The sequence below is a fragment of the Rhagoletis zephyria genome, unplaced genomic scaffold (genome assembly GCF_001687245.7).
Source record: "Rhagoletis zephyria isolate East Lansing unplaced genomic scaffold, Rhagoletis_zephyria_1.1 Rzeph_scaffold_05685, whole genome shotgun sequence".
In the NCBI taxonomy this organism is placed as follows: domain Eukaryota; kingdom Metazoa; phylum Arthropoda; class Insecta; order Diptera; family Tephritidae; genus Rhagoletis; species Rhagoletis zephyria.
This window is the reverse complement of record NW_016162768.1, coordinates 7,845-18,201: the sequence shown is the minus strand read 5'-3', so window position 1 is coordinate 18,201 and position 10,357 is coordinate 7,845. Positions and strand designations below refer to the sequence as shown.

Genomic DNA, 10,357 nt, shown 5'->3' with positions numbered 1-10,357 from the left:
GGATCCGCCAAGCGCATGAACTGGAACGGGGCCGCAACCTTAGGGTCCAGGTTCGACGGTGGACTCAGACGTATATGGTGGTCCAGCACGACTGCTTGGGTCGTAATGCGGTCGGAGCTGCTGTATCTTCCTCGCATGGTGACCGTGCAACGCTGCAGACGTCCGGATCCGTTGCGTTCCAGTTGGAGATCTCTCACCAGTTCCGAATCAACCAATGAGTTTGGTGCGCAAGGGTCAATCATTGCGCGAACCAAATGAAGGCGGCCCCTTGCTTCAATCCGCACTATTGCGGTCGGCGCGATGGGGATAAGCGCACGAATGATCGGCGTTGATATGGCGCTTTGCACTAGGCGGCCCGTTCGGAAGCCGGTCGGTGGAGCGCGTTGTAAGGCACGACTATTGATGTTGCTGTCGTTTGTGCGCGTTTTGTGGTATGGTGCTGCTTTGCGTAGCCTAGACGATCGCTTAGACGAGCGGAAAGTACGAGTTTCCGCGCCGTCGTGTCGTTTTGGCTTGCGTTGCGATCGTGATGCCGGGCGGAAAGGACTGGTTTTCGCGTCGCGCCAGTTGTGTTGCTGACGCGTTTGCGAGCGGAAAGGACGAGTTTCCGCGTCGCGCCAGTTGTGTTGTGCACGCGTTGGCGAGCGGAAAGAACGAGTTTCCGCGTCGCCCGCGCGTGGTTGTAACTTGTCTAACGGTCTCGGTGTGCCAGTTCCAGAGTTGCGCTTTTGTCGCTCATGTGGGGAAGAGTCTGTCCTCTCTGACCCCTCTAACTCCTCCTCTTCGACCTGCTGCGCCCACGACTTCGTCTGCTCCGTAACTTCGATAGTNCTGCGCCCACGACTTCGTCTGCTCCGTAACGTCGATAGAGAGTGCCCCGTCCGAGCTCTCGCCGTCGTTGATCGCGTTCGCTGGGTGCCTTTGGTCTTCGCAGTCATCGAGATGGAGCGAGGTGTGATGCTTTTCGCGACATCGGTGGCATCGATCCGTGCTGCTGCACATGTCGAGGCGGTGGAACGGCGAGAGGCAGTTTGGGCAATATTTATGCAGCAGGACTGCACGCAGCCTTGCTTCGACCGCTTTGCCGCGGTAAAAGGGGCATAGTCGAATGCCATGCGCTCCGCCGCATAACCGGCATAGAACCGTGAATTGATCAGCGCGTACTTCCGCATGTGCGCGATTGGCCGAGAAACGAGTCATTCTGTAAATGAGTCTCGTAGTTATGTCCGTAGGTGTAAAAAGTTACGTACTATTAGTTTTGGGTTGGGTGGCAAGTGGCGAATATATGTATGCCTGTATATCTCGTGAAAGCACATTTTATATATACGTGTGATATACTTATGTACATATATATATATATATATATATATACTATTTGTTTATTTATTTAATTTGTTTTGACTTGGTGAAGTACAAAACTGGGCCAATTCAGACTTTCAGTCTCCGCGTACTTGTGCGGTATTAAGTATAGACTAATGGTCTTACTCTTAAAAAATAAATAGACTTACAAAGCTCTACAAAGTGGCGTTTTTATAAAAAAGCTTAAATTTAAAAAGCGGTTAAAGCCTTCTTTATTTTCTATGACTTTGAGCCTAAAGTTTTGAGTTTGGGTATAAAACAGATCTGTGGAAGGTGACCATCGTTATAAGATTTTATTCCATTACATTTGTTGCCATTTGCTTTTGCATCGAATAGACCTTTATGTAGTACAAACTTTTCGATCACTATTTCCCCGAACACACCGTGAAATTTGTAATCTCGTAAAAGGTGTAATTTGTGGTTTTGTGGTGAGTTTCACCACTTGGCCTGGCACGGCGAAAGAAAATTTCCTCACTATGGGTTCGAGACCGGGCTAAATAGTACATCAGTGTTGCCAGGTAGAAACTAAGTGAGTATGAACAGTTTTTAATGCACATAGTTAAGTTGCAGTTTGAGAACAAAAATATGACGATTAACCATATTCCAATTAAAATATTTTTGTTAAAAGAAATGCGAATTTTTAAATTCGTAAAAAAAACGTAAAACTTTTTATTCTTACATACAGCATCAGAAGCTAGCATAAATGAATAAAAATCCAAAGGCTTCCTGGTTCAGTTTATTAAAATTTTTATTACATGTTGACGATTTTTACATGCAAAAGGCGTTTTTTGATAACCAAACTGACGCTTTCTCAATACAATCACCTGGCAACACTGTATAGCATGCACCACAAAATAAATTATTTTTTCGCAGTTTATTATCAAGTTGTGTACCTGACAACCAGATGGTGCTGCTTGCCCTACTTTTATGAAGGCTCGCAATTCGCCCAATCACGTATGTCAAACGTTGAGCTAATACCGTATGTCAAAGTTTTGACACAGCAATAACTTCCTGAATGACTGAAAATTTCATTCTGGATTTGGCACGTGGTAAGTTTGTTGTGATTATTAAATTATTAGTGTTATTCAATTCATTCATTTCATTTTCAGATTCGACAATTAAGCGTGGCTGTGGCTGCATAAAAATGCTGAAAGAACAGTTCCGCGAAGCTGACGTTATCAAGCAAATTTCCCATGTGCAGTTTTGCATCAGCAGTCCTGAGGAAATCCAACGGAATCACATTTACGTATCGTTTCAACAAAAAAAACCTCTATCAGGGTCAACGTCAATCAGTTCCTTATGGCGTGCTGGATAAACGCATGGGCGTGAGCACCAAAGACGCTACCTGCGACACATGTGGTCTGAATGAATGTATTGGGCATTTCGGTTATTTAGATCTCGCGTTGCCGGTATTCCACATTGGTCATTTCCGAGCAATAATTTCAATTTTGCAAATGATTTGTAAAAGTTTCTCGCATGTAATGCCTTGGGAGCCGGATAAGCCCGCATACGGAAAACAGCTACTGAATCCGAACTGGTCATATTTAGCAAAAAAGGCCTTGCATGGACAAATTTTAACTAAGACCAAGAAACAAGCAAAATGTCCCGATTGCGAAGCGCCAAATGGTGGCGGAAAGAAAGGTCCAGGCTTACTAAGGATCTTACATGATTCCTGCACGGGTAAAAAGCCAGACGATATCATGACTGATGCGCTAAATGAGTTATTGCAGGCAACGGAAAATAATCGCGAGCTGCAGCAAATGTTAACAACATACAATCAAGTGGAGGAGTTAAATCCCTTAACTGTTTTGGAGTTGTTTAAAAACTATACCCAAAAGCAATATACCATTACTCGGCATGACTTCAGATAACGCCAGCCCAGCAAATCTAATTGTAACACGCGTTTTTGTACCGCCTGTCTGCATACGACCTTCGGTGCTGTCCGAAGTTAAAGTCTTAGAGTAAGTGCAAAAGAATGGCTTATCGAACTTCTCATTTTCATAAAGAAACTTTGTTAGTTCACTGGATGATATCCAAATTACATCGACCAGTAACGATATTATGATGCCAAGTATGAGCTTTTGTGTTTTGCTTAACATTTTCCCTTTTACACAACACACTGTGTGGGCGTTCCCGTCCCCGTCGGCGTCGGCTCGCCGGAGTATAGCGTGGGGCGACGCGCTCGTATAGCTGTTCAACTTTTGACCTGACCGGCTTTAATGGATTTGGCACGTGGTAAGTTTGTAGTAATTATTAAATTATTAGTGTTATACTTTATCACCGCTGCCAAATTGGTGCTTTTCGCACTAAATTTAGTGCTTTTCTTTATCCAAAACGCGAAAATTTTTGAGTTTAGTGCTTGGTGCGTTTGCTTTGGTGCTTTGTTTTTAGTTTGAAGACATCAAATCTGTAAATCCCAACCACAGGTTTGTTCGACAAGCCACTCGAAGTCACTTCGTGTTACACATACGCGTTCCACCAGTACCTTTTTTGAGTTTCTTTGATATACGCTGACGGTTTGAACTTTGCTCGAGTTTTCTACAAGTAGCTTGTGGAACAAACCTAAAAATGGGTCAAAATTTATAGCGATCGTAAGTTTTGTAAGAAACTTCACAAAAATCAAAACAACATTGTGTCACAATGACAATCTTAAGCGAGTGAGCATATGTTTACCAACAATATAGAGAATAATTAAAAACGGGTGGGATTTGAAGAGTAGAGAGGTTTTTTGACACAACACTATTTTTCCTAATATGCGCCAGTGGATAATAAGCTCCAATAAGACACATTAAAAAGGAAAACCAAATTTCGTTATGTTTCAGGTGTTGAGCGGTCGGAAAGAAAAGTTCTTTATGTTCGTTTAGTTCACAAGATCATAAGAGACTGCAGTGTAGATTTAGAACTACCACATAGTACATGAAACTTCATTTCTGGTTTTTGCCTTCGTTTGATAGGAATTGTAGAAACAAAATTAAGCAATTAAGAAGCAAATTAGAAAATAAGAACAATTATCTTAACGTCGGTTGAATGAAAATATTTGAACTTATAGAAAACAGAATAAATTCGAACGTCGAGCAAAAATATTGATTTTTATTAATTTGAATCCCTCCAATATAATTTTTCATGCATACGAAGTAGAGGGCTGCATGAATTCATTCAAAACGGCATATGAATTGTTCATATAAAAAACCAATGAATGAGTTTACCTTCAATTTTTTTTTAAGTTTGACTGACTACTGTTCTGATATGGGTGTCGTCATAACAATATTCAAACAATGTGAAGATAAATTGAATTAAAATAAATGACAAATTTTGTTTATGAATATCCAAAAATATTTTTTTTTTTTATTTACATTTGTACAAACGTACATATGTATGTATGTATGTAATGCTGCGTTCCTATTAAAATACGAAAACACTTGTTTGTAGCAAAAACTATAACCAAAATGAGTTTGAATGGTTGTCATTCATTCATTCACATTCAAGGCAGGAAATTTAAAACAAGATGAATATTCATAAATTAAAAAATTCAAAACGCTGAGTGTTTGTATATAAAATAGAAAATTCCAATCTACTGTACTTTGTTTGGCTGGAAGTTTAAATCAACTCATGCAGAGGTCTAACACGAAGTTCATTAAATACTCCAATAAAAATTTCTCTAATAATTAATTATTAGAGAAATGTCGTATAAAAATAGCAGATGTTGTTTACTTTTAAATACGGCCTCATCGAGTGCGCTATAAGGACAGAGATATAAATACTTGAAAGAAATATATATCTCGAATTAAATCGGTTTTTTTTGTTAATGCGGTTCTTGCGTGGGTATCAAAAAGGTAATAATTTAAAAATTCACAGCTCTAACTTAGAAAATTAGAACCAATTTCGCCATTTCTATACATTTTGAACGTATGACTTTGATCACCTCTTAAAGGATCTGAGATGGTCGGTTCCGTGTTACCAGATCGACCCAGGGCTCTTGGGTAAGAACCATCACCTTTTTTTTTTTAATATATCTCCCTGATATAATCGCCGTTTGTAATGATGCTTATGCTATAACGAAAGAACTTCCTGTAGGTACGCATGTTTAACCATGCGCTTTCAAAATTATTTGTATTGAGAAACTCTGTAGCTACATTATTTGCGATTTGAGATTTGGGATGATGCAGGGTGAAGAGAAGTGGAATAGATGGTTTTTTTTTTTTTGTGAAGTGGAATGAAGAGTAGGTAAGAAGTTTACTGCGAGGTTGTGCTGTTCTCATTGTAGGGCTGAAGTAGGACCAATTTTGCGATTGGCCTTCTGATTTCTCCCTTAGCTGTTTCGATGTCGACTACTCTTACTCGGTTGTCGGAACCTGGGTGTAGCTTGACTATTCTCCCCAATCTTCATTCGTTTGGTGGCAGGTTTTCCTCTTTAACGACGACAAGGTCTCCTAGCTTTAAGTTGGTTTGTGGATGTTTCCACTTGATGCGTTTCTGCATCTCGGTGAGGTATTCCATTTTCCATCTCCTACAGAATGTCTGGTGTAGGGCCTTCAGTTTCTGCCATCGATTTACGATTGAGGCTGGACTTTCATTTACATCGATTTCGGGTGGGGCAAGAAGATGCCCGCCGACCAGAAAATGACCGGGGGTAAGCGGCTCCAGGTCAGACGGTTCGTTTGAAGAGGGGCTTAGTGGTCGTGAGTTGAGACAAGACTCAATACGGCATAAGAGTGTGGTGAACTCTTCAAAAGTATATTTGTGGTCGGACGCGACCTTTTTAAAGTGGGTTTTGAAACTTTTCACCCCAGCTTCCCACAAACCGCCCATGTGAGGGGCCGCAGCGGGTATGAAATGCCACTCTAAGGCTTGATGGCTGTACTTAGTGAGGGTGCTATTGCGTGCCTCAGCTAAAAATGCTTTGAATTCCGATCGTAAAGATCGTGAGGCTCCGACAAAGTTAGTACCATTGTCGGAGTAAACGTTTTTTGGACATCCTCGTCTAGCAACGAATCTTGCGAAAGCGGCTAGAAAGGACGCGGTGCTAAGGTCGCTGGTAGCTTCAAGGTGAATGGCTTTCGTCGAGAAACAGACGAAGAGACAGACGTAGCCTTTTGACATGCGACATCCTCTGCCCCGGTAGGACTTGATGTCGAACGGGCCCGCGAAATCCACCCCCGTGTTTGTGAATGCACGGGAAAAGGTTGTGCGTTCTTTGGGAAGGATTCCCATAAGTTGAGTTTGCGACCGTTTCTTGTGGATCGTGCAGACCTTGCAGTTATGTATGACGGACCGTATCAAGTTTTTCACTCTGGGAATCCAATACTGCGATCGGATAAGTCGCAGCATCAGCTGGTTTTCTCCGTGCACGGAAATTTTATGGATAAACTGGACCAAGAGACGGGACATCCTACAACCATACGGAAGAATGATAGGATGACGTTCATTGTAGGACAGATCGCTAGATGCGCTCAGACGACCACCAGCCCTCAGAATCTCATCTTTGTCGATGAACGGGTTAAGAGGCAGGATTTCACTTTTTCCGTCGATGGATTTTCCAGATTTTAACCTTGTATATTCTTCGCTGTAATATTGTTTTTGACAAATTGTTATTAAGCGTTGGGTCGTTGTTTTAATTTCGTTGGCCGAAATTGAACGAGACTCCGCTTTAAAGGAATATTTCGTTTTGGGATTGATTCTTTGATAGAATCTCATAATATACGATATAACTCTCAAAGCCCGTGATAAATCAGAAAATCGATCGAGAATGTCGTGAAAGTCTTTTACTTTTGTTGTTGCATGAACATGCACCCTTTTTTCTTCAATGGTTGTGTCAAAGTCCGATTCTTGTGCTGGCCATCTCGAATAGTCTTCTTGTAACCAAGAAGGACCCTGCCACCACAAGGAGTTGTTGACTAGATCACTCGCCGAAAGTCCTCTACTCGCCAGATCTGCTGGGTTTGATGCCGAATCCACATGACGCCAGTTTTCGGTTCCCACCTTGTCTACAATTTTTGTTATTCGGTGAGCGACGAAAATTGACCACGAACACGGTGATTTCCGGATCCATGCGAGAACTATTGTCGAATCTGTCCAGAGATTTATTTTCAAATGTCCAAGACTCAGATTTTCGACGACCGCTTCTACGGTTTCCGAAAGCAAAACTGCGCCGCAAAGTTCTAAACGGGGTAACGATACTGTTTTGACGGGCGCTACCTTTGTTTTTGCCATTAGAAGGCTGACCACAACTTTTTCCGCAGTCTTAACTCTCAAGAAAACAGTCGCCGCGTATGCTTTCTCCGAAGCGTCGCTGAATCCATGTATTTCGGCGTCATCTGTTTGCGTAAAGTGAACCCATCTTGGTATGCGAATGGTATTAATGTCCATGTAGTCGTGCATAAATGCCTGCCAACGGTCTAATGTGGTCGGAGACACGGTATCGTCCCAACCAGTTCCCTCCAACCAAATATTTTGCATAATGATCTTGGCGACAATTACCACTGGAGCGAGCCAACCGAGCGGGTCAAACAGTTTGGCGATAGCTGAAAGTATCGCTCTTTTAGTGACGACGTCACGATTTTCTATTGGTTTTGCTGTGAAATAGAAGTAGTCAGATTTGGCATTCCATCTGATGCCAAGTGCTTTTACCGTACTAGACTCTTGAAACTCTAGAAAATCGTCGGTGAGTAAATGAGATTTCGGTATACTTTCAAGTATTTTACTGGAGTTCGAAGTCCACTTTCTCAACGGGAACCCTGCTGAATCCAGTACCTGTAGTATTTCTTCTCGAGCTTTAATCGCTGCTTCGATGCTGTGTCCTCCAGCAAGTACATCGTCCACGTACATATACTTTCGCAAAATTTCGGATGCGATTGGAAACGAGCTCTCAACCCCATCAGCTAGTTCATGCAATGTCCTTATCGCGAGATAAGGAGCACAGTTGATGCCAAAAGTCACCGTTTTTAATTCGTATAAGCTAATTGGTTCTCTTGGGCAGGTGCGTTTGATTCTCATTTACAAATATTTGCCGATACATTTTCTCTATATCGCTGTTGAAGACGTATTGGAACAGTCTCCAACGGAGTATGAGGATCGTTAAATCGGCCTGAAGTACAGGACCTGGAAGGAGGACATCATTCAAACTCATGCCATTAGCGGTTGGGCATGATGCGTTGAATACAACCCCGACCTTTGTAGTGGTGCTTTCTTCCTTTAAAATGGCGTGGTGCGGTAAAAAATAGCAGTCCGTTGAATCTGGTGAAATGTTTTTATTAATTTTTGACATATGTGCTAGTGTCTCGTATTCAGATACAACCCGGTTGTACTCTGTTTGAAGGACAGGCTTTTTCGCTAGTCGCGTCTCGTTCCGGTAGAACTGAGAGCATGCACTTTTCAGCGAAGGTCCTAAGCACACATTTTTCGGAAAATCCCGTTTAAAAGGTAGAGACACAATGTATTTTCCATCGGTATTTCGTGTTGTAGTTGCTTTGAAGAGCTCTTCGCAGTATTTATCATCTTCGTTGATGCCTTTTTTCTTTGGGACATCCTCCAGCTCCCAAAATGCAGCTAGCTGCTTGTCCAACGTGACTTCGTTAAAACACGATACGATATTGTTGGTTGGACTGACAGAATCCGCGCGTCCAGTCAGTATCCAACCGAACACGGTCTCTTGCGCGAGAAGCGTATTTAATACGTTCTTCCTCATTCCACTTAAAATTATTTGCGGGTAAATAACTCCTCCTAAGACCAGGTCAACTGGCTAATTGACGAAGAATCTTTTGTCCGCCAAGACCAAGTCTGGGAACGATTGTCGAGTCATTGCGCTTATCTGGCAAGTCGGAAGATCCCCGGTTAATTGTGGTAAAACCAGCACAATTGCTTCTATATTAATTAACGGGTCTGTGGGTGACCGAAGTTGAATAGCACACGCTTCTTTTACCTGCGCAGATACAGAGTTATTGATGCCCGAAACTTGGGCATGTAAGCGTTTTGATGGCAGGTTGATTCTCCGTTTGAGTCTCTCAGTAATGAACGAGCACTCAGAACCAGAATCTATAAGCGCTCTGGCCGAAAAATTTATACAATTATAGTGTATGTTAACCCGTGCTGTTCCCAATAGAACTCCTTTACTTGTATTTGCGTAACAAGAATTTATATTTGTAACCGATTGGATGTTTCCTTTTTCAGATTCTCGTCTTGATTGAGCCTGGTTTGGAGTAGATTCCACGTTACCCGATGGATCAGTTGTTGCTTTTGGCTGAATTGGCATATGGAGCAACTTGTGATGTCTTGAATGACAAGTGCTGCAGTTAAATGAGCTGGTACATCTTGAGACTGTGTGCCCAGCAGATAGACAATTCAAGCAACTGCGAATGCTCTTCACGTAATCTACTCGCTCCGTCAGCTTTAGACGCAAAAATCTGTCGCACTTTGATAGCTTGTGTACATTGCTGTTGCACATTTTACATGTTGCCTTTGCCACACTGGCTTGAAAGGCGCCAAGCTTTTTTGCAGGCGTCTCTGCAGAATTCCGAGAGCTTGGTGGTTTAGGTTTCGAAACTATATCTCCCCTAAGACCTGTCACGGTTTCCAGTGTTTGAAACCGATTGGATAGGAATTTATCCATATCTACCCATTTGGAAATCTCAGTTTTATTTTCTATGGTTTGCTCCCATAGTGCCAGTGTCGTTTCTGGCAGTTTTGTCGAACACAAATATGTGAATATTGCATCCCAATTTGAAACATCAATCTGATGACACTGAAGCGACGAGATGCAATTATTTATGTCGCGTTGCAGTTTCTTGATGGAGCTACCGCATTCACTCTCAACTGCGTTTAAATTAAATAATACCTTTAATTGGCCATTGACCAGGATACGTTTATTTTCGTACCTGTCACAAAGATTTTTCCAGGCCGCACCAAAGCCATCGTTGGTTAATGGGGATCTCTGCACTATTTCCTTGGCCTCCCCCTGAGTTTTTTGCCGGAGGTGATACAGCTTCTCAACTGGGGTAAGGCG

General features: G+C 42.3%; 2 protein-coding genes across 2 annotated transcripts; both read right to left on the bottom strand.

The window, feature by feature from the left end:
• Window positions 1–8: 8 nt before the first annotated feature.
• Window positions 9–1,589, bottom strand: LOC108372360 (uncharacterized; the record flags this gene model as incomplete). The annotated part of the gene is made up of 2 exons (XM_017628023.1): window positions 861–1,589; window positions 9–820 (listed from the first exon to the last, which is right to left on the bottom strand). Coding segments are annotated over exons 1-2 (1,152 nt in total), but the record flags the coding sequence as incomplete, so codon positions are not given.
• A 6,725-nt stretch (window positions 1,590–8,314) lies between these two features.
• LOC108372358 (uncharacterized) lies at window positions 8,315–9,043 on the bottom strand. The gene has a single exon (XM_017628021.1). It carries the CDS (start codon window positions 9,041–9,043, stop codon window positions 8,315–8,317), a length of 729 nt encoding a protein of 242 aa, XP_017483510.1.
• Between the last annotated feature and the right edge of the window lie 1,314 nt (window positions 9,044–10,357).